Genomic DNA, 24,071 nt, shown 5'->3' with positions numbered 1-24,071 from the left:
CCTGAGATGGTAGTGGAAAAGCATTTATATATGATTGTACATTATCTTTTAATTGTACATTACCTCTTTTTCAGCAAAAAGTGAATCTAAAAAACTTAAAGCAGGATGGAGTGTGATTAGGCTTTATTCCCACCTAGGTGTCCCTGTGAAGTATTTTTTGCTTTTTTCCAGGAATAAATGTTTTGAACATGTCAAATTGGCGCTTGATACTTTTTAAAATAAAAAATAAATAGACTAATTATATAGTGCACGTGCACTCGTGTAGAATCGCTTTCAATTTTTTAAAAATTCCGCCTAAAAGCTATTTGAGCTTTTATTTTGAAAACTGCTGGTCACCTGATAACCCGGAAGTCCGTAGTTTGACAGTTACCGTCCAAAACATTTTTTTCCTCTACTCCTGTGGTTCACAGTGGAGCAGCAGGATAGCAGGATTTATTACATTAAGGTTATATGACGTGTTGGTTAACTAATGTAGCCGTGACAGCAGTAAGTGAAGTAGTTATTTTAGAGATTTTTTGTTGAATTTTGTTTCCAACTTTCTTCGCTAACAGTTAAAAGTTTTCCTGTTGCTAATCTTAGTTTACCTTGACCTGCCGGCTGGATCGGCTTTTATGACACACGAACAACTTATGTGAAGTTTTGTGTACATAAGCAAGTCATCTGCCGCCCGCGCACATGCCTCGTTTGGAAAAGACAAATCTCCGAGGCAGGGACAGGTAGGAACCTTTTCTGCACTCACTCTTTGGGTTTTAAGGTGGTGCTGGGGAATGAGGAGTGAAGGTCATTCAAAATAGCTTGTAATTTCCACTCTTTCTCTGTCTGTTCACACAAATCAGGCCACAGTTAGACTGGAGGTTTGTGCAGAGGTTCTGCAGCATCCAGAAGGTCTTGTTCCCATCATGGACCAGTCAGAGTGTCCTGATGTTTGGGACGCTGCTGGGCGTTACTCTGGCAGGTAACAGCTGGAGGAGTGTAATAGAACAAAAAGAGGAGGAAACTGTAAACTTAGACTGTGGTCTAACTTTGAGGAACTTCTGATAGCATCAGAAAGCTTGCATTGACTGCAGTCAAATGAGCCCTGACCACAGGAGGCTTTGTCTCTTTCTTGATGACCTTTAGCTAATCATTTTGCTCTTTTATGAGTCACTGTTTGAACTGACTCCTTCCTCATGATACAATGTGCTAACACGTGTTTTTCTGTCATCAGAGCAGCTGATCATTTACCAGGTGGGAGTCCTCCCCAGCCACTTCTACAATGTGCTGGCAGACAAAAATTACTCAGGCTTCAGGAGTCTGGTGGGCACTGCCATGGTGCTCATTTTATTCAACTCCACAGTAAGTTAAAGTAGCAGAGGAACGACAGAAGTCAACATACTAACACAGTAGCATTTATCCTGCAAAGCAAATAAGATTAACACCCTACAGACACGCTGTCTCACGCGTGTCCAGTATTTCTGTTTATGCTTTCTTGGGCGAGTCGCCCCTGAAAAAAATTTATTTTAAATTTTATTGAGACACATACCTGGTCAAATTAAAGCTATAGTAGAAACCCATCTCATATTGATTGGTATAGGTGTAGTCATTTAAATCATTTATATGATAATTTAATTGCTGTTCATACATTTGGAAATAATGTTAATTTTCTGCATCTTTCTTTTACTACTGTATATTTTACTAATATGTGTATTTATGGTAGTTTTGTATTTATAGTGTATTGTGATTTTAGCTTGACAAGGGCTGGAAATTAACAATAGGTGTAAACTCTGTGTGCAGCATATCAGTTTCACGCACTGTATCAGAAGTATGTCAAACTGCATTTTCCCTTTTAAACGCTTAAATGAAATACGTAGATTTAAGGATTTAAGGAAACAGAAATAGCTGCTTTTAGCTGCTCCCCTATTCGCAAGGGGTCACCGCAGTGGTAGCTCTGTGTTTGATTTGGCGCCGTTTTTATGCCGGATGCACTTCCTGAAGCAAGCCTAAAGGGATTTGTTTCTCCTCTTGGGATCGAATTAATTAACGCGAGTTGTGCAGGTTTGGTTTGTGAAATATACAGTTTTTATAAGATTAACACTAAGTCTCTGCAACTGCATATACTTTATTTATCAGAACCTGTTTAGTAGTGTACATTATCTGTTACATTCAGATGCGCATTTCAAATACCTAAGTCAAAAGTTTGATAAATAGTTTCTTATGTTTTACTGCATGGCATCACACCTTTGGATTGATGCTGTAACAGTAGCAACTTTATAAGGTCAGGACAACCTGACATGACCATTTTATAGCCGCATGCATTTGGTCTTGATTGTGTTTGCTTGGATTTTGAACCTAAGAAACTAACTTTAGTCAGCTTATTTAAGCATGTTGCTTTTTAAAGGAACTTCTGTGGCAGGTCTTTCCTGATCTATAACATCTTTATTTAAGTTATTGTCACTTATTGTTACTTTTTCTCTCTCCCCTTCTTTGTTGTTCCCCTCCCATGCAGTTGAAAAGTATTGACCAGTACATTTGCAATCAGATGTATGTCAGCTGGAGGAAGACGCTAACAGAGAGCCTCCATTCGGCCTACTTCCAGGGAAGAGTCTACTACACGCTCAACGTGCTCAGAGAGGACATAGACAACCCGTAAGCATGAATGCATTTCCTGGTTGGTGTATTGTTATGCATGAAAATGTTTTGCTGTCATTGTCTAATTGCGTTGTTGTGGGCAGAGACCAGCGGATCAGTCAGGATGCAGAGAGGTTGTGTAAGCAGATGAGCAGCATGGCGAGTCGCCTGATCATCTCACCATTTACCCTGACTTACTACACCTACCACTGCTTTCACAGGTGAGCACGTTGTGCTGTATGATCAACCCCATCACACACTGTGGTAGAGATCATTCAGCTATGTCGGGGTGCCACAGTTTTACAGCCACGTTTCTGAATATCTGTCCTTTAGAGAGGCCCAGAGTACATAAAACAAGGGATGGAATTAGAAAGTTAGAAGAATAAATACCTGTTATATGTAATTTAAAGCATTACATGTGCTCTACAAAAGGTCTGCTGCAACTTTGACCTTATTAAAATTCAGGCTAAATTGGGGCTTCTTGTTAACCCCTAAGCTCTGTTTGACATTTCCAGCTGGAAAAAAAGAACAACCTTAAATTTAGTAACAGGCTGCAAAACAGTGAGGGCAAAAGAACAACCTCTACTATGGATGGGAAGCATATTCTGACATACAATAAACCTTCTTGTCCTTATCATCAGACTGCAGTAAGATTTGGAAAAAATGACTCTGTTTGCTTCCACTTTATCAAAAACTGTCAGTTAGAGAGAAGATAACAGCCTTGTAAAAATAACAGACCCCTTTAACCCTTTCTAAAAAATCCTGGGCTCAACAAATTCTACATCAGCCGTAGTTGTAGTAATACCAGGTGGTCTTTGTTGTATTCGTGCCATAGGTGGTGACCTTTGAAAATAGCGCTGGTTGCATTTATATAACATGTACAGCCTGGACTCGATATGCTGGCCTCCAGAGAGGAAAAAGGTTAAATGTGAGCTGTAAAAGCAGCAAAATGACTCTTTGAATATCACTGCGTGCACTTTAAGTGTTGTGTTGTTGATGTATTTTGATGTAACGGGCTCCTAAAGTTGTTTTGCTTTGCAGCACTGGCTGGATTGGTCCTGTGAGTATCTTTGGTTACTTTGTAATCGGGACTATTGCCAATAAAATCCTCATGGGGCCGATTGTGTCAACTCTCTTTGAGCAAGAGAAACTGGAGGGAGACTTCAGGTAGGTTCAGCCTTTATAAGTTTGTAAATTTGTGCTAACAGCAGATTGATTTAACCTCTAACAGAGTCTTTGGGTATTCTGCCAGCTTTGTTTGAAACAAATCCTTCCTGTATTTGTTGTCAAAGACACTTGGGTTCTGTTAAAAGGAAATATCTGTAGGCTTTGGCGCAATGCCTTCTGTGTAACACAGGATATGCATCAGCTTGTTTTTTTTAAAAGAAGAATCTATCACAAGCAGAAACAGCCTCCCTTTGTGTTCAGAGAGGAACAGATCAACTGGTTTCTGTTAAAGTGGATCTTTTATGGTTTTCTTTATTTCCTGTCATGTGTATACTGTCACAACAGCATGCAATGATTATATTAATCATGGAGAAATCCTCAAATAATGAGTTCAGGGTACACATGATCTCTGTAAGCCACCAGCTCAGGTTTCACACTGCTCTAAACAGTCAGATTCAGATCTTTATGAAATCAGTGAGAGTAGACAACAGAAGCCTCCTGAGGGGTATACTATGAAGTGAGATTGGTGGATTATTGAGGGAAACTGATCTGTGTGCTTTTCTATTGTAAAAGTGATGCTATTTGTTATATTTTCATATTCTTTATAGCTCTGTATCATCTGCTCCTCCACCTCTGATTGGAGTAGGTTGTGCTCTGTAGGTCTATTTTGTGCAGAAGGAAGCATTACATGACATGTGAAACGTGCGGCTGTTCCTACAGTGGATGAACTGAGAGGCTGTTCATCCACATTGCTTTGAACTGTGAATCATGCAAATATACTGTTGTGGGTAGTCTAGTAAGGATCTGGAAATGAGCGAGATGGATCTCTTTTAAATTGCAATTGATGCACATTTTTATCACACATGTTTTTTTCATGTCTAGATTCAAGCACATGCAAATCCGTGTCAATGCAGAGTCTGCAGCTTTTTACAGGTGAGACACAACCACAACATTACTGATGCTGCAAAGGTGGCTGTTATTGTTGCCAGACAGTTTGAGTTTATCTTCCTGTATTGATAAGATGTATTGATGGAGCTTATTCAGAAATCGAATGAAACCAGAGAACGAAATGGGAAAAAAAAAAAATCCGCCTGTCTCTACTTGCAGAGCTGGTAAAGTGGAGCACATGAGGACGGACCGCAGACTGCAGGCTCTGTTGTATACTCAAAAGAGGCTCATAAACAAAGAGCTCTGGCTTTATAGTAAGAAAGTTCTATACCTTACTGTTATCATGCTTATATAACACTACTTTGTACACTCAACCTCTAAGCCTGTAATGTCTCCTTTCACAGTTGGAGTGAACACATTTGACTACCTTGGAGGATTCCTGAGCTACATTATAATCGCCATTCCCATTTTTAGTGGTGTTTACGATAGCCTCACTCCTGGTGAACTTAGTGCTCTCATCAGCAAGGTAGACATGTTTTATGTCTTTTCTTATTTAAATATCTCTTTTTATTTATGTCAAAATAGAACTTAAAACAGAGCTATATAAACGATTAAAAAAAGGAACTGTGTACATCCTGGTTAGGCAGCAGTTTGAGCCATTTGTATTATGTTGCATGATAACCTAATACCTCAATAAATGTAAAAGTACCAGCCACCTTATTAGGTACACCTTTCTGGTACTAGGTTAGACACCCTTTTTTCTTCAGTGCTGCCTTCATTTTTTCAACAAGTTTCAGCAAGATTCAACAAGGTGTTGGAAAATTCCTCACAGATCTTTGTCCATATTAAAATGATAACATCACACAGTCGCTGCAGATTTGTCAATTTCACATCTATGATATGGATTTCCTGTTTCACCAAATACCAAAGGTGCTCTATTGGGTTGTGATCTGGTGAATGCAGAGGCCATTTGAGTACAAGATTTCATGTTCAAGAAACCAGATTGAGATGATTTGTTCTTTGTGACGTGGTGAATTATCTCGCTGGAACAAGTTTCATTGGAAGATGGGTAAACTGTGATCATATAGGTATGGAGATGGTATGCAAGCTGTGATGCTTAAATGATGCTTAGTTGGTACTAAGGGACTCAAAGAGGAAGGACCCTCCTCTGACCTCTGACATTTAAATGCATTTTCACCCAGAGAGCTGCTGCTCATGGGATATTTTCTCTCTGTTTTTTTATTTTTATTTTTTTATCATTCTCTGTAAAGCCTAGAGATGTTTGTCTGAGGATAATCTCAGCAGAGGCAACAGTTTGTAAAATCCTCACACAAACCAGTCTGGTACCTAGAACCATCCCATGTTCAAATCCACCTTCTTCCTCATTCTGATGCTTAGCTAAAACTTCAGCAAGATGTTTTGACCATGTCTGCACGTCTAAAAGCATTGCCATGTGATTGGCTATTTCAAGAGTTGCAATAATAAGCTGCTGAACAAGTGTACCTAATGAAGTGGCTACTTCAATATGTGGGAGCCAGATAGTTCTGAGTATCTGTGCATATTTTTAACCTGATGACATCAATACTAAATTAGAAGATAAAATCCAAAACTGCTGTCTTACATGAGTGCACACTGTCCTAATGCTTTCCTTACAGTGGGGCTGAAAGAGGAAATCCATCATGTTTGTTAGTAGAGTAGTTTACCCACTAGGTGGCACCAAAATCCTTTTTATCCCCTCAAAAAACGTAAACGCCATCTCTTGGGCTGCACACAGGTTTGACTTCTGAATGTTTTGTTGTGCATGCAGACCTTTTGAAAAAACAAACAAACCTAGTCTCTTATTGACTCTCTGCTTCTTATTCCCTCTCCTTGTTCACATTCAGAACGCCTTTGTGTGCATCTACTTGATAAATGGTTTCACGCAGTTAATAGACCTGTCAACTACTCTGTCAGATGTGGCTGGATACACCCACAGGTATCAGGCTGCATACTTAAATTCACCTCTTTGAGGACAAATGATGACAGCAGGATTTGTGTATACCGTCCACCTTTGCATAACCGTGTGTGTGTGTGCGTGTGTGTGCGTGTGCGTGTGTGTGTGTGTGTGTGTGTGTGTTGCGGTCAGGATCGGGGAGCTGAGGGAGGTGATGGATGACATCCTACGCAAGCAGTGCGACTACGACCCAGCATCAGGAGAAAGCTACGACTTTGACAGGTTTGTGTGGGCACATTATTCTCTGCTGCGTTAAAAAAAGAAGCACAGTGTGATGATTTGAGAAGCAGGCTGCATGTGAGGAGAATTTATTAGATTACATTAAACATACAGAAATGAAAACCGGCAAAAGATGGTAAAAATTCATGTTTATACCAAAACCTCTGAGCCTCAACTACATCACACATCACCACCTCTCCACACAGTGACTTCAACATCCACGCAGGCCCAGTGGACACGGCCTTCATCGTGGACCATCTTTCATACAAATCCCCTTTCTCCGACGAGCTGCTGGTGGAGGACCTGAATCTGAAAATCAGCCAGGGAACTCATCTGTTGGTGGTGGGGAACACGGGCACCGGCAAGACTTCACTGCTGCGGGTCCTCAACCGTCTCTGGGAAGCACACAGCGGTGAGAGCAGAAGAACTGAGACTGTTTGGCCTAATTTGATCTTTTTTTATTATTGTATTACCGTAACTCTTTAGCAAATCGGGAGAAGCGAAGACGGCACAAAAAAGGGCAATAATAACAATGCATAACATGGGGGGGGGACTAAGAATGACGGGAAAAATACATAAATAACAAAGAAACTGAGTCTGAGTTATTTAAAGAGATTTGTATATGGCAAGTATGAACATGAAAAACAGATCATAGTTTTACACGGATGTTGTCATGTATTGTTGACAACTCATCAGTACTGCACTTCACTGACTTGAGGAACAATAGCAACAACAAAGGTTCCATTACGTTAAATTTTATGTTTTTAAAAAGCCACGATATGGGGGTAAATAAATTTACTAGCTTGTTTTTGTTTATTTATTTATTTTGATTGGGAGAGATATGAGAAGGCAGTGTAAAGCCATCAAATAGAAACTGTAAAGCACAAATACATTCATTCAGCTGTCTGTCCTTCATTTTCCCTCAGGCTTTGTCCAGATGACCACGTGCTTTGGGCCCAGAGGAACGCTCTTCCTGCCACAGAAACCCTACCTGACCGATGGCACTCTGCGTGAGCAGGTCTCTTCTTATTGTGCTGTTTTTCTACAAATTTCTTCTTTTATATAAAGCGCTGATATGTTTATATCTAAAAAAGAAAAAAGAAAAACTTTAATTACTGAATTTACTGAAACACTTGTTTCCAACAGGTGATCTACCCACTGAAGGATATTTACCCTGCATCAGGTATTGTATTAAATGTGATCAACAGCTAATTAGCCAGAGGAAAACTACTCTATTAGTTAATCTGTGTGTGTGGTGTATTTTGTTGGGACAGAGACAAGCTCATCACTGTGTTACATCTGCCTTTCTTTTAAAACAACACCTTTAAGTGTGTCAAAACTGGGGAGAACGGTTGCTGCAGTTTTGAATGTGGCAGGACTCATTGTCCCTGTGCCACTTAGCGTCTCAGCTGCTCAGCGGTTTGGGCCTTTCCTTTGTTGTAATCTTTGCTACAAATGCTGTCGGTGGCAGGCAGGACAGCACTGCACTCAGTTCCTTTTGCTTCAGCTTTGTCTTGCTGAAATCATCAAGATTCAAGATTCAACAGCTTTATTGTCAGTACAGTAGTATACACTGTATACAGTGTACCGAAATGCTGTTTCACCGTAAACCCCCCATGGTCCATTTATAAATATATAAAAGATATATCTCCAAGAGATATAAAACTAGGAATTACAAATAAATAACATGCTAGGATTTGATAAAATTAGGGCTAAAAAGGTACTAATTACTAACTATACAATACTATAATGGTAACTATACAATATTAACTGCACGATAAACAAAGACAGGACAGAGACAATACAAAGTGGAATGTGCAGTAGGTATTGAATACCAGTTTCAAGTTATCGTTAGGATATTATTGACGAGGCATGACAAAGACGTGCAAAATGTGCAAATATATTATAATTTAGATGTGTGTTCAGAACTATGTGTTCCCAGGTCCAGTTTGTAGTGGATTTGTGGAAGTTTTTGTTTTTGAGTCTTTTGATGAGTATTATAAGGTGTTTGTAGAGGTGTATGTTTATATCAGTCCTTTTATGGTAGTGAGTTGAGGGCAATGACTGCTTGGGGGAAGAAGCTCTTGCAGTGTCTGGTCGTTACGGTTTTAATGCTGCGAAACCATCTGCCAGAAAGAAGGAGGGAGAACAGTGCATGTGAGGGGTGGAAAGTGTCCTTCACTATGCTGTTCGCACGTCGGATGATGTGTCTGTCATAGAGTTGGGAGATGGATGTGAGAGGGCCTCCAATGATCCTCTCTGCTGTCCTCACTATCTGCTGCAGAGACTTCTTTTCAGTTAGGGTGCAGTTCCCATCAATGCGTTCCCTGCAGTTCTTTTTTGTTTTTTTTGACTGATTACACAGGACAGTTTGTCTGTGCTCTTTGACAACAGTTTCCATGTTTCTGAGCACATGAATTTCCACTACACTTTAATTCTACAAGTTCTTAAGTTGTTAAGAAGAAAGCTCAGCCTCTCTAAAGAGCCCTCTTTAAGTACCTCAGGATCTTCTATTGTAAATTAACCTCTTTAGCAATGAACTGTTCGACCAAATCAAGAATCAACATATTTTTATTTTTTACAAATATATTGTGTGTACGTGTGCGCGCGCGTATTTATCTTACTGAGGATCGTTGATACTAAATGGCAGTGCTGTAGAGAATTCAAGAAAAACCAGAATTACATGTCATGTTTTCAGGGTCGGTGGATGATGACAGAATTATACAATTCTTGGAACTAGCCGGAGTGGTGAGATAAATTCTGCTTTCATCTCCAATGCATGTTATTTCATGAAATTACTTTTCATTTTCACTCATGCTAAATAAAACCTTGATGTGTGTGCAGTCCAGTCTGCTGAAACGGACGGGCGGGCTGGATGAGAAAGTGGATTGGAACTGGTAAGAAACAATTAAAGAAGTAAAACTGTGTAATACTTACTCAAGCTTGTTTTTGTTCTCTGCAGGTATGATGTTCTGTCTCCAGGTGAAATGCAGCGTCTCTCCTTTGCACGACTCTTCTACCTGCAGCCCAAATATGCAAGTATGCTCCTCTGGATACTCGCTAGAGCATCTCATAAGAAAACATGCATGCACTGATGAAGTTTTTAGTCGTGCTGAGTGTGTGGTTCAAGTGAGCTGAGGCTGTTTGCTGTGTTTACCGGACTGATGTGTTCTAGTCTGCAATTTTCTGGTGTTTGGACTTTAGTTTTAGATGAAGCCACTAGTGCTTTGACCGAGGAGGCGGAAGCACAGCTGTACCGAACTTGCAAACAGCTGGGCATGACTTTGGTCAGTCTGGGACATCGCAGCAGCCTGGAGAAGGTAGGCCAAACATCCTGACTCCAGTTAGGATAACTGGTGGAAATTACAGCCTGCACACTCAAAACTTTTGCTGTTCTTGGACACATCTTTTGCTTTAGTCACTGTTGTTGAGCCAAATCCCAGTAAGTGGGTTGCTTTGTATGACTCTTCCACATCTCCAAAAAGAGTAAAGTTGATCAGCAATACATTCTTGTGGCTTAGTTTCACCTGCCTTCTCTTACCTTGTTCTCAGATCTGTCCAACTGTTACTACATTATGTGAAACTTTGTTTTTCCAGTACCATGATGTCCAGCTGAAGCTGTGTGGAGAAGGCCGATGGGAGTTAACAAAGTTAAAAGGAACTAGCGGAAACCTCAGTCTCAAAGATGAAGCAATGTGACTGTGGCCATCTATTTGAAATGCTTTAACCAGTGTTTATGTTTACACAGTGTCTTTAGAAGAATGTGAAAATTCTTCCTAGAACCAAATCAATCAAACTAATCCACTATTAACTTTTGATTTTTAGTGTGTGGACTAAAAAAAAAACTGGAATTTCACCCAATCACTTCTTGGTTCTGTTGCTTTTGTGTACGCCATCTGTTATCCCCAAAAATGGCAGCTTCTAGACTGACCTGGTCTTCAGTGGAGACGGTGCTTTTAATCTAAATATTTTTAAGAAAAAGATAATAATCGAACACATGCTGAAGAGATAAGGTATATAGATGTGGGGTGTACTGTAAGGCTGTGATTACATTGTATTAAATTATATACTATTGACTCAACATCGTCTATCAGTGTGGGGAATAAGGAACGTAAAGGGTCCTCGCCGTGTCACTCGCTAACATTCCAGTGCTCTCAGACAGCACACTTTGTTCTGTTAACAGAGGTACTTTAATAGTTTGAAGAAGGCTCGTGTGTCACACCACTCAAAAAGTTCTGGTCCCACATAAAGTTCACATTTTAAGATAAAAACAAAAACAACTCTGTAAATCTTTAATGCATTTATGTGACTTTACAGTAGCTTAGTGTACAACATTTCCAATGGGAAAACGTTATTACTGTGTAATAAACAGACTTTCACACAATATTCTTTTTAATTCCTTCTAAGAAATGTCGGTATGTCTGCTCACATGAAAATTGGTATATTTGATGAAGGCAAACAAAATTATGCCTTCATACTATGATCCCAGCTTGAAGTACATCAACATTTTGTGCTTTTTAATTCACATTATTTCTTCCGGCATGTGATGGCTCAAAAATGCCATCTCCTACCTGATATATGAAATTTGAAACAATAGAAAATTAGTTTTGACCCTAAGAATCACTGATAGAAAAATCATCCTATCAAAATGTAGGCTAAAAAGAGACCTCTCATATGTAGTAAATTCTTTCAGCCAGACTCTAATCCCATATGGTGATACGACCCTTTAAAGTTTACCTAAAGTGCACATTTTGAGTTTCTCTGTAGCGAATTATCACCAAGCAATGCTTTTTTCCCGTTATTGTGTCATAGACAATAATTTGGTGCAATTTTTTTCTCTGACTCTATACCACCTCTTGTGACATTGAAGCTCAAGGTTAGAAAATTGTGCTGAACAAAAACAAGATTTTGGATTTAGAGTTTGAATTTTTGTGTAAAATTAATTCGTTTGCAGTTTTTAGCCCTCTGAATCTGTTCAAAATCACCACCCTTTCAGCTTGTTCGTGGCCACAAGTGGCCAGGATAGGATTCAGAGGGTTAGATTGTCAAATTTGACATTGACATTTGTTTTTCCAACCCTGAAAATTCCATGTTTCCCTTTCTAAAAGGGGATAGAACTTGTAAAATAGTCCAAAAATTGAAATTTCATCTGGCTTCATGAAATAACATTAATTTTGTAAAAAGTTCTGGGAGGTTAGGTGGGAACTTTTTAAAGGTTTTGTGGGTCTGGTTTATCTGGAGAGTGTAGACAGATTTTAAAAGAGCCTATCGGAATGATCTGGCTATTAAAAATATGTGTTCATACAAAGGCACAGGTCTGGTTCATGAAAATGGAGTGCAACATGCAAGCTTGCCTTGTGCACTCTTCTCTCCTTCAGAAAACACATTATGATCGATTTTTACTCAAGAGTTTCTCGTGACCTTGAATGATCTCCTGAACTGCTGCAGGATCATCCAGAGTACTCAGGTCGCCCAAACCCTCCAAGTCGCTCTCCACAACTTTACGCAGCACCCGTCGCATTATCTTACCCGAGCGGGTTTTTGGCAGACGCTTGGCAAACTGTGACGAACACCAACACAATGAGAAGTTATTAAATAAAGTCAGATCATGACTGCCAGCATTTTCAAGTCAGCACTACAAAATTACCTGGATGAAATCCGGAGAAGCGTACTTGGCGATCTTTTCAGATACCATGCCGTTTAGCTGCCTCGACAAGTCTGCCTCTTGTACATCGATGCCTTTTTTAAGCACCACAAAGGCGTAGACACCTGACGATGCAAAAATCACACATTTATCTGCTACATTTAGCAAAACACATTGCTGACTGATTTACACTGAAAGGAACTGTGCTGAGTTTCTTACCTTGTCCTTTGATGCTGTGTGTATACCCTACGACAGCAGATTCAGCCACTGCAGGACACTGATTCTGTTTACAGAAGTCACAAACAGGATAAATTCAGCATCTTCATACTTTGTGGTTCTTCTAGAAAGACATTAAACTATTGCTTTAAAACAAAAAAATTAAACAACAACCATATAGTGCATCTGATACATCAGCCAATATGTTTTTTCTTTCAGATACAGTAAACTTGAACAGATTTATAACATTTGTAATATGTAGTAATTTATTTACTCATTTTGGCTCCGCCCACCTCCACTCGAATCGGCTGTTTATTGCATTTTGGGGCTTTCCAACTGAGAAGTTGAAGATTGCCCTCTGGTGGACACAGTGTGCAATGTCAACAACATGTTTGAAGGGCGTCTTCTTTTGTTTTCTTTTTCTGACCGTTATAAATGCCAATATTTATAGATGGGCAAATAGTTAATATTGATCTGTAATATCAGCGAAGTGATGAGCTGATAAGTGAGCTCTACAGCGCATTACTATTTAGGCTGTGGGCTGTAGCCGGACCATGCTCCCATTAGCAGTGATGCTCCTCAACATAAAAGTCAGGTCAGTTTTACAGAGAAATTGAAGATTGCTCTGGGGCTCCCAGAGAAAGATGCATTGTGAGCTTAATAAGGACTCAACTTTAAAGATGACGTGGTTTTTGCTTTTTAAGCTCAGAGCTGTGAACCTTGTTTAATCAGGTATCTTTGAGCTTTTGAAATGCAAGACATTCAAGTTAATCAGTTATTGGCCTTACCACTACGTCCTCTATCTCTGCTGTCCCTATCCTGTGACCGCTCACGTTAATGACATCATCAAGGCGGCCGGTGATCTGGTAGTACCCCTCCTCAGACCGATAGGCACCGTCACCAGTAAAGAAGTAACCTATATTATGTGCACCAGTACAGAAGGATTTAGAGACTGTACATTTCTCTTTCTGTGAAAACAGACATTAAGAAAACAGAGGCGGTCTGTTCCTGAACTCGTAAAACTGTACCAGGATAAGGCTGGAAGTACGTGTCAATAAATCTCTGGTGGTTGTTATGAATGGTTCTGGCCATACCAGGCCAAGGTTGAGCCATACACAGGGCTCCGGATGTGTTGTTGGAAGTCAGAACTTCGCCCTGAAGAAATCCAAAAACAATGCTAAATGTTAACCAGAAAAAAACAGTGTTACAAAACTTCTAAAACATTCCTAGGACACACAGAAACGCTACATTAAACCTCATTTAGCTCATTGGGTGATTTTTTTTTTGCTATGTTTTGGTTATGAGAAGCAGGAAAAAAAGACTGGCTCAGGGACATCACTCCAACTGTCAGCACAATCTGTGCTTTGCAAATGCTAAAGCAACCTCAATCAGCACAAAACAGAGCGACAGATTTTTAATAGGGAGTTTGGCATGCACACACTTGGCCTGATCGTGGGAGTGGGAGGAGTATCAAAAGTGACACAGCTGGTGGCTATTTTATAATCCTAATCTGACCCCATCTCCCAGGTCGTTCCCAGCCATCCAACATTTGCAGGAACAGCACACACACACACACACCTCAGTGTCCATAAGCACCGGGTTAATGCCAAAAAAGGGTCGCATAGCCATTCCTGGGACAATCTCTGCGTCTGGGTCTGATGGCCTTGGTGCGATGCAGATGCCACCCGTCTCTGAGAACAGAGCAGAGCGAGTAAAGTGTGAATATATTTCAACATTTTTCCTTCAGATTACTCTGCCCTGTCCCTCACACTCAGCCCCATGCCAACTGGTTAGTGTATATAAAAATCTTTAATAAGCTTTCCAGACAGACACATTTAGTAAATTTAATAGTACAAAGGAATAAATTACATCCCACTGTTAGCTATGGCAATTATTATTAGTTTTATTATAAATTTTATTTGAAACTTGGTAGAGATGTTCCCCAAAGATCCGCACTTGGCCCAGCGATGTGTTCAGTATACATTGTATTTCTCTGCTTAGCCACATTGATTTAAACAGTTTTTGCCAATTTAATGTTGCTCAGAGGATTTTGTTTTGTTTATTAAGCCACTTAACACTGATCTATGAATCATTCAAGCATAAAAGGTACCTAACTCAAGGGATGAACCAGTGTTGTGTCTACACACAACAGACAAAGAACCAATTTAGGCACTTTTTAGTAGCAGCATACCAAAGTTAACACACTTTGACACACACAAAACAGTATTTTTAAACTCCCAAAGAGTTATTAGCTGAAAACCTGATATTTATTGCCATAACGTGAATTATGTTCTTTAAAAAAATTGAGGAAATTCAAAAGGAAGACCTGACATAGACCATTTTTTAAAATCCAGGTGCTAAGTGGAAGGTTGAATGTCAAGAGGTCCTTCTTGGGGAAGGGAAACCTCAACATTATTGAAGGCGTGTGGGATCATCTTAACAGACAGCAGAAAAAAAGGCAGCCGACGTCTAAAGAAAAGCTTTGAATGTCATCCAAGAAGAAAGTTTGACGAAGAGAGTTCAGGCTGTGAACTGAAGAACTGAAGAATAAAGGCGGTCATATCACTTGTACGAACTCCGTTTTTGCCTAATATACTGCATTCCCATACATGTTGTCATAGTTCAATAAATCGCAGTTTGTGAATCTACTGTAAGCCCTTCTCATAGCTACAGATGTAGATTGTGGAATTACAGCCATACTAAGTAAATTAAATGCTATTAGGTCTGCGTGGACATCAGGGACCTCTGGTAATCCTCCTGGTGGTGTTGGTAGCAACAGAGGGGACTTTCTACAAAATAGGACACAACAGATGATTCGACAATAGCATTAGCCACTGGCATCCTGTTTACATCAGCTGTAACTGTGAGAGTCGTTGCTTCACAGTCCCAAGAAACAATGTGATTAACAAAAACAGTCCAGGTCGAGCACACAGGCAGTTAAGTATAAAAACCGGAGACAGGAAGCCCGGCTTCCAGTTTGAATTTTGCTGACTTTGGACACAACTAGGTTATCTCTTTTTCCAGTGATTAGATGGCATCATGTGTCTGAAAGTTTAAATACACTAAGCTATTTTTCCCCTTCATTTGCGCTGATTGAAGCTACTTTTCAAGCTCCCATCATCCTCTGTCCTCTCACCTCTCCAGTCCTGGATCATCCTACATGGAGGCTGTACGCCAGCAACGGCTCAAAATCCATTTTCCTCTCTAAACAGGCTACTTGCTTCCAGATCAACCAAATGGCATTTATGAATAATGCCACTTAGCCCTAATTGAAAACACTGGACCATGAAAATAACATAACAACATAATCCTTTTTACAGAAGTAGGGTATTTAGGTCATATCTGTGTCTGTAATTCTCAAGCTCATGATGCTCTAATGTTTAATTATCGTCAATTAATTATGGACTTTTGCCATGTGTATGGTAATTAACCCTGCTCTGCACCATTAGGTCATTACGCAATCTAATGAAGAGATAACTGACATTATTAGCAAAATCAGCTGATTTCTAACATGATGTTATTATGTCCCATCCAATGCTACACTTGTGCAGCATTTTGGAATCTTTCAGTCATCAAACGCTGAAGGACACGTTTATTTTGCAAGTTCTTCTTTCCAGTGGAAACTTCTGCATAAATTCTGCAGTCACAACATGTGCATCCTGCTGTCGAAACAAGCTAACTGCCACAACTGACCAATAAAAAGGAAGGGGGTAGACGTTTCTGCTACCTTCTGATAACCCTATGTAAAAGAAAATAAAGATAAAAAAAGCAATTGTGTGAAAGAGTAGAAAAGAAAACTTATGAGAACATTTTGGTTTGGAGCTTTAATAAATAATAAAATATAATAAATATGATGAAGCAGCAGTGCCTGCCTGATAAACTGGTTCTGGCTACATCCTAGCTTCCCGTTTGTTTGTCTGTTTTTTGTATATTTGTCACACTTACATCTTTTAGATCAAACAATTTAATATTATACAAAGTTACCTTGAGGGTAAATACAAAAAAATGAGGTTAATCACAGTTAATTCATGATTTAACAAGCCGGGTGCAATTGCTTTTCAATACAGGGTCAGATAGTTTTATTCCTTTAATAAATTAAATCATCATTTATAAAACTGCATTTTGTATTTATGATGGTTTTATTTGTATAATATTACAATTTGTCTAATTATTTGAAGCACTTAATTGTGTCAAATAGGTAAAAAAAAAAAAAAATCAGGAAGGGGGCAAATACTTTTTCCACAGCACTGCAAGTGTGTTTTAACTGTGTGTACACAAACAAGGAGGATGTACAAAAGCCAGTACAAAAGCAGCACTTTTGTTCTGATATCTGCCAGAATTACAGAACCGAGCGTAGGCGGGCTGGTGAGACCTCTGTGTGGGAAAGGTTTATCTCAGCATTCCAAGTAAGGCCACAAGGCAGACAAGTTAGCGTGTTTGTTGACGTGAGCAGAATAAATTGGTGAAACGGAGACTCGTCACGTTTATCCTAACATTTTGTGAAAGTCCAACCTGTTTTTACGTTTGGATACTCAGTGCTGGAATCACATGATTTTGGTTTGGCACCACAGACTAGTCCACAGGAGAAGTGCATCCTCTTCAGATCTAAATGTCCTTATCCCCGCTTTGGTGGTGGATGACTTGAGTGTTAAAGCCACTGAATTTTCTTCTTTTTTTTCTTTAAAAAAAAAAATATATATCTCATTCCTTTGGTTTCCTGAACCGCTCCTGAAATAATCTTTAAGTCTGAGAAGAAAACACGTGGTTTGATTTTTAACTCCTAAGAGAAGAGAAATGTCTCTCTCCCTCTCTCTGTCTCACACACACATTACGTAACACTGTTATTGCTACAGGGACTCAGGCAGCTTCTCTCCCCTTTAAGATGGACTGTTTTAGTGTCTGCAGACGTGGCTGTGTTTGAGGAGGAGTTCATGACCTTACAGTAAGTTCCCATTGTGGAAGGATTAGGAATGAGGAATGTTCTAAGACTCACCGTGAAGCATGAAAATTCAATGTGAGCACAAAAAAGGAATTATTACAGATCAGCTAGAGAATACAGGGCAATATAAGGAGAGTAGGACAGACTATAGACTACACATCTGTATCTTATTGTTCTATACATCATTTGAGAAGTATGATCAACGTCTCTTTACAGGCTGGGATTCTCGCCGTTTCTCTCAAACGTGCTGTAATCACATCGCTACGCAAGAAACAATAACTTCAATCCACTGATTGTTAATAATTACCAGTTATTAACTGCAAATAACTTGGGACACCAGGGTCCAGCTGACTCACTGGTATTTTAACCAGCCTTAGTCTCTTTGGTTGTTTTATGCAGACAGCTGCATTAAAAAATAAAATAAAATACAGAATTTTGTAACTTTACTCTTTCCAATAATCTAATATTTAAATTTCTGAAGTATCCAGCTGAGTTTGTGCTACTGTAAAATGTAGTGTAGTGTTGTAAAATGCGGTGAATAAACCTGTCACTTCTGTGTGTTCGGTTACCGGTCTGCCACCAGGTGTCCACCACAGGACAGCGTCCGTCCCCGACCACTCTGTGGTACCACTCCCATGCTTCGGTGTTGATCGGCTCGCCCACTGCAGACAGACAAGAATAGCTTAAATCATACGGTACTGTGCAAAAGTATTCAGCCACCTGTCATTTCTTTACAATTTGCTTCCACAGAGACAGACTTTCTTTGGGAGCAGAGCGGTTCAGTCCAGCTCTTGAGTCATTCGGCAAACTTTAGCCTTTTCTCCGTGTTTCCCCTCGTCTTGACTTACTTAAGGAGGACATACTTACACACCATGCTAAGATTTGGCAAGTTATTGGCTAATAGCTCTTTATGAGTAATCTTGTTGGCGCAAAAACAGTATTTTATGCCTGTCAAAGTGTGTTATAGTTGGCATTTTAGATTTGAATAAACAACCAAAAAAGAAAATTTCCTCGAAAAATTGTCAGGTACAAGGCCCGGACAGAAAATAAGTGAAAAAGCAGCCAGTATCCAAAGAAAAACTTTAAAAGACCTTCAGAAATCTTGAACTATTGCTCAAGAAAAAAAAATGCTGGAAAGTCTCTTTCAACACAAAGAAATTAGAGATGGCTTAAAATTTTTTACACAGCAACTCTCTGTCTATAACCGCCTCATGGCTTCATGTCTATTGCTACACAAATGAGAACCAGGTGAAAAAATACTTATTCTTTCTAAGCGTCCTGTTTCACATACCAGACCCGAGGGTTTTGAGGGTGGAGCGGTCGTACTTGTTCACCCACTGATCTCCATACTTGAGCAGCAGGCGGATTGCTGTGGGGGCCCCATAAAACTGGTTGATCTTGAGTCTCTCAACCATGTCCCAGTATCTTCCTGTGAACAAGACAAAATGTTGATTTATTTTTTTAACTTTTGGGTTTAGGATAAAGCAGTAGCCTAAAAACCGAACCCTTCAACTGTTTTTTATATTTATTTTTAAAAACCTATCACTTGAAGAAGCTTTGCCTTTTTCTGTGCCAATAACGGCTCAAACAATGGAAAACTTTGCAGATTGTCATCTACATGTTGTAGCTGTTTACTGTCACCAGGGGGCAGTGTCACAAACAGTCTGCACACTACTCTTGTTTGTGTTTTTATCAGTCCTTCAGCAAGCCATAACCAACAAAGAGCCGAGTGTTAAACCAATCACTTTTCATGCTACTTCTCCCACCATGTGAGACACTCGGCTATCACTTCCTGTTCTGGCTTACTTTTCAGTCAATCAGCATTCAACCTGCATACGGTGTCAACCATGGGAAGCTACACACTGCTGGTTTTTCATATGACTGCATATCAATAATCCTTCACTCTGCACAGTCATAAAGTTATGCAAAGAAACGCAAACACGGTATCATAAATCCCTCACACGGCAGTTTGCTGCACCATCTTGTGGTGCAATCTGGAATTACACAAAGGTACACCCCAGCTCTAGTTCAACTTCAGCTGATCTCTCTTTAAAACAATACATAGCATGAAATAGGAGCACTTGTTTCTTCACATAAGTTCATTTCGTCAGGTTTTAAACTATCATTAAACACAAAAATTTACAATATTGTCTTTCCATCAAAGAAACATTTTACTTTTTATTTTGTGATAGTGTATTTGGACACCTCAAATCATAATTTCCATTTTGTTGTAATCATGTTCATACCTGGGTCTGGGTAAATAGGAGTGCTCTCAAACAGCACAGTGGTTGCCCCGTTGGCCAGCGGCCCATAGACCACATAACTGTGTCCCGTTATCCAGCCAATATCCGCCACACAGCCAAATACATCACCATCGTGGTAGCTGAAGACATACTGGTGATGACAGGGAATAATTAGAGGATTAGATGAGACAAAAACATAAAAATACTTTGAATATTCACTACCACGTGGCTCAATATTATACTAATATTTGACCCTTCTGAACACAGCCAAAATCTTGAACTGTCCCATCATGCAAAAAACATTTCAGAGAACCTCCTCATTTAATGTGCTGCAAACCAGGCTGAGATTTCCTCTCACACATAGTCACACGGAATTAGACATCACATTTTTGCCATTTATGGCCTTTGTTGGGAAATGGGAGCTAAACACAGTGTTTGCCGATAATGAAAACAGTGATTGTTTACCCTGTGTGTGAGCGCAGCATACAGAAGGTATCCAGCCTGCGTGTGGACAAGACCTTTGGGCTTCCCTGTGCTGCCAGATGTGTAAAGGAGGAACAGGACGTCCTCGCTGTTCATGACAGCTGGCTCACACACAACATCTTCCTTTAGCATCTCCTGTACGATGCAGTGAATAAACACAGTTACAACACCATTTATATTTTTAAGGCCAGATCACAAGAAGACACAACAACCCGTGTTTAGATTTTGTATCTGTCACTGTGCCAGGAGGTCAGTAGAGCCTGTGCACAGTTGTTATACCTGACAGTCACTAGTCAATCTCCTGATTAGTTTAGCAGAGGCTAGCTAAGAAAACTGGTTTCAAGAGCTAACATAGACACACATATTCCAGCTGTTCAGCCAGAGTCACTTTAGGTCCTTGTTCGTCATGAAACATGAGTGTGAGATTTCTTAATTTCTCATTTCTAATGTTTTGTTTGCTCACTGCAAACAATATAATATAAGATGCAAAATGCGCATGCTAGTATTGATTGTTTTTGTTTACTGATCAGATTTAAAAGAAACTCACATGAGTAACTGTGATTTTTCTTCTTTTGGTTATTTGTTCAAAAATACCAAATTCGCCCTCTACAGCTTGTATTTGGATTTCAAGGATTTGATTGGCTTTCTGCTCCCTCACCTCCTCCATGGCAATGTCCCTGGCCGTCATGGTGACCGGATTGTCTGTTCTCATTGCAACAAAAACCTGCTTTACTGTCGGACAGCTCTGCATTGCTGTGTCCACGGTTTTTTTCAGCTCTGTGACCTTACCACCCCTGACCCCCTGGTTCACCGTGATGACTGTGCTGGACTGAGCTGCAAGAAGTTGAAAAAAAAAAGAATAAATAACACAAAGAAACAAACAGTTTAAAATCGCCTGTCTGATGTTTTGGAGTATCCAAAAAGCTCTGATGTTTGGGGTATAGGCATGGCCCCTTTGCAGGTGTTCTGGGTTGTTTTACACTGAGACATTGGTAGTTAATTAATAAGTTCCTTATGGCTGCCTTAAACTATGATTGCACTTTGCAACCTGTTTCCCTTCACTGTGGGGCCTCTTGATTTAAGAACTAGGTTTCTTCGAATGATTCCTCAGTCAGATTTCTTGGAACTGGGGGAGCTGTTTCAATGCCATGGACTGTTTGCCATGCTCCTTGAGACAAAGGGAGTTTTTGTAGAGTGGTGAGCTGCATTTTGAATGCTCAGTTGGTAGGCGGCTGTTATGTGGGGAGTCTATGGACTACAGTGGGCAGCATGGGTAACAGTATGGATGCTAGGACCCAAAGTCTCACAGCTAACCACTGCACTCGGTATGCAGTATGATCAGTATTGATCACTTCACTCAGTGTCTTTAACTTTGTGACTTATTTGATGTAATGTTATAAATGCAAACATCCCGCCCTGCCCCTTAAAGACATAAGTTACATATTGATTCCTAGTTTTTAGAGCCGTTTAATAAGACAGTTGCAAAATCATGGATGAAGAACCAAAACTAAATCACAAAAATGATTAAATATAAAATATTGGGGACCTTGCTGAGGGGAACTACAGATTGGGTCGATGAGTAGTGCCCACTGGCACAGCACATGATGTCATTTGTTCCGCTGTGATATTAAAATGTTGACAAGTGCAGCTCTAAGGCAGCTTTAGGAGCTCAATAATAACATCTCACCATCCCTGATTCGCTCTGCCAGGGCATCTGCGCTGAAGCCCGCAAACACCACGTTGTGGGCCGCACCAATGCGGGCACAGGCCAACATGGACGCCACGGCCAGCGGGCAGGTAGGCATGTAGATGGTGACGCAGTCCCCCCTCTTCACACCATGCCGCCTTAACAGGTTGCCCAGTCGACAGGTCATCTCCAGCAACTCTCTGCAAACACATGCTCATGAACTTCAGGAACCAGAACCATCAGTGCAACACCAACTCCAAACTACTTACCCGTACGTGTACTTCATCTCTGACCCCCTTTCATCTCTCTCCCAGATCAGAGCCACCCTCTCAGGACAGGTGTGCACATGGCGGTCCAAGCAGTTCACTGCAAGAGTCCGGAAGGAAGCACGCAGAGAGATGACAGATGTCTCCTTGTGTACTAATCAGCACAGTGCCATGAGGATACTGTATGTGCAGATATATGACATACAGTAGTACCTGGCTTTGCTTCTCAACACAAAGGGAGCACAGAAAACTTTGTGCGATGGCACACATGCTTATTGTATTCTACTTAAAAGTGGACGCAATCTCACCGGACACATTCAGCTTTCCTCCCTCGAACCACTTGATCTTGCCTCGGCTTAGGTCACAGTCCTGCACGGTGTGGAAAGGAGTGCTCCAGCAGAGCCTGTGGCGCGCCACAGCGGCCCAGAAGCTCTCACTGTTGGAGACGGACAACTCCCGCAGCGCCGCGCGGCCCGACACCCCCTCTAAACCCGCAGCCTCCGGCATGAACGCCGCGACGTTGCACCGACTTCGACCCGAAACATGGAGATAAGAAGCAAGAGTCCGACGAGCGAAAGAAGAAGCGACGTACTTGGAAGTGCAACCGCACGGCAGCCACATATTGTCAGTGAAAGTGCTCTGCGCTTGCTGGACGATGTTCCCGTCACGTATGAGGTCGTTGAGATATCCTGGAAATTACACAGATTAAATTTCGAGAGTTGAAAACTTGGAAACTCCGAAGAGTTCAAAGAGGAAGGGCTTGAGGAGTGATGCGTTAAAGGGCGGTTACAAACTAGTGAACATATCAAGAAAATAAACCCACCCCCACATAGTTTCAAGTTGTTTTTCACCGTGAAGTTGGGTAATGTTGAAATCAACCTCATTAAAGTCTTTTCAAACATTGCTCACCTCTGGGTACAAACTGTTTCTCAAATCCACCACTTTCAACAATAAGACTCACTGTTTACGTTGCATGCTGGACCATCATAGCCACGTATGTTAGTTTACATCTACAAATCTTTATTATTTCACATTTAAACGCTTTAAACAACTTCGCTGAGCTTCCCGGATATTAACGAACATCCGCAGTACAGTTTAACTTTGGCTTTGATGTCTTCACTTTACAGACTGCCACCTACGATGCCAGCTGCAGCCGCGTACAGCTTGTACTTAACTTCACTTAACAGTGTTTTCGTATGTGGCCACCAAGTATTTAGGGTGAGTAAAGAAGAGCAGTTGGTATCGATCCAACACCAAATAAATACCAGTTTGAAGTATATTTGTTTATTTTCCCCAAAATATTAATTTAATAGAATTCATTGGGTTGCATACACAACTTAAATATAGAAACATAGTATTAATCATATTGTGCTAGTATAGATCCAATGTAATCAATATCTGGATCAATCAGCCCATTAATGAGAGCTTAGACAGAGGCTTTACAACAGTGTAAAGTTCTGCTTGTTGTATTTTACACATCACTGTGAGGATTGCTTTAAAGATAAAGAAGTGCTGAGATAAACTTTATAAAAGTAAAACTTCCATCATACCTAATTCCAGGTTCATACTTTTTTCTTTAAGTTTACTAGAGAAACTTTGCGTGATTCATAATTCAAAATAATCCTCTTTTATCTTCTACTGGGCCTTTCTTCTGATTGGTATGGATGATCTGCTTTACATGACATCATGTAGATCCAGGAGAAGAAAAAACTGCCTGGG

General features: G+C 40.3%; 2 protein-coding genes across 7 annotated transcripts; one reads left to right on the top strand and one right to left on the bottom strand.

The window, feature by feature from the left end:
- Nucleotides 1–339: 339 nt before the first annotated feature.
- On the top strand, nt 340–11,258 carry abcd4 (ATP-binding cassette, sub-family D (ALD), member 4). Of its 4 annotated transcripts, none has more exons than XM_026194830.1 (20): nt 340–486; nt 580–716; nt 837–955; nt 1,208–1,335; nt 2,486–2,625; nt 2,712–2,828; nt 3,649–3,774; nt 4,657–4,707; nt 4,882–4,976; nt 5,067–5,188; nt 6,546–6,637; nt 6,788–6,877; nt 7,081–7,286; nt 7,801–7,892; nt 8,021–8,057; nt 9,573–9,622; nt 9,719–9,771; nt 9,837–9,913; nt 10,079–10,194; nt 10,472–11,258. In XM_026194830.1, the coding sequence occupies exons 2-20, from the start codon at nt 676–678 to the stop codon at nt 10,571–10,573; spliced, it is 1,854 nt and encodes a 617-aa protein (XP_026050615.1). In that variant the 5' UTR covers nt 340–486; nt 580–675; the 3' UTR covers nt 10,574–11,258. The 4 variants fall into 4 exon arrangements, with proteins under 4 accessions (XP_026050615.1, XP_026050616.1, XP_026050617.1 ...); XM_026194831.1 differs by having other exon boundaries at nt 559–716; XM_026194832.1 differs by lacking the exon at nt 10,472–11,258 and having other exon boundaries at nt 340–716; nt 9,837–9,909; nt 10,079–10,146.
- Nucleotides 11,160–23,537, bottom strand: LOC113037589 (acetyl-coenzyme A synthetase 2-like, mitochondrial). 3 transcript variants are annotated; one of them, XM_026194827.1, is made up of 14 exons: nt 22,661–23,537; nt 22,356–22,452; nt 22,087–22,286; nt 20,947–21,233; nt 20,382–20,534; nt 19,920–20,067; nt 18,965–19,102; nt 18,243–18,335; nt 14,313–14,425; nt 13,763–13,889; nt 13,523–13,650; nt 12,738–12,801; nt 12,522–12,643; nt 11,160–12,434 (listed from the first exon to the last, which is right to left on the bottom strand). In XM_026194827.1, the coding sequence occupies exons 1-14, from the start codon at nt 22,971–22,973 to the stop codon at nt 12,261–12,263; spliced, it is 2,157 nt and encodes a 718-aa protein (XP_026050612.1). In that variant the 5' UTR covers nt 22,974–23,537; the 3' UTR covers nt 11,160–12,260. The 3 variants fall into 3 exon arrangements, with proteins under 3 accessions (XP_026050612.1, XP_026050613.1, XP_026050614.1); XM_026194828.1 differs by having other exon boundaries at nt 21,058–21,233; nt 22,661–23,326; XM_026194829.1 differs by having other exon boundaries at nt 22,356–22,532; nt 22,661–22,719.
- Between the last annotated feature and the right edge of the window lie 534 nt (nt 23,538–24,071).

The sequence above is a fragment of the Astatotilapia calliptera genome, chromosome 15 (assembly GCF_900246225.1).
Source record: "Astatotilapia calliptera chromosome 15, fAstCal1.2, whole genome shotgun sequence".
Classification (NCBI taxonomy): Eukaryota; Metazoa; Chordata; class Actinopteri; order Cichliformes; family Cichlidae; genus Astatotilapia; species Astatotilapia calliptera.
The sequence above is the reverse complement of the archived record's forward strand: the minus strand, read 5'-3'. Positions and strand labels throughout refer to the sequence as shown.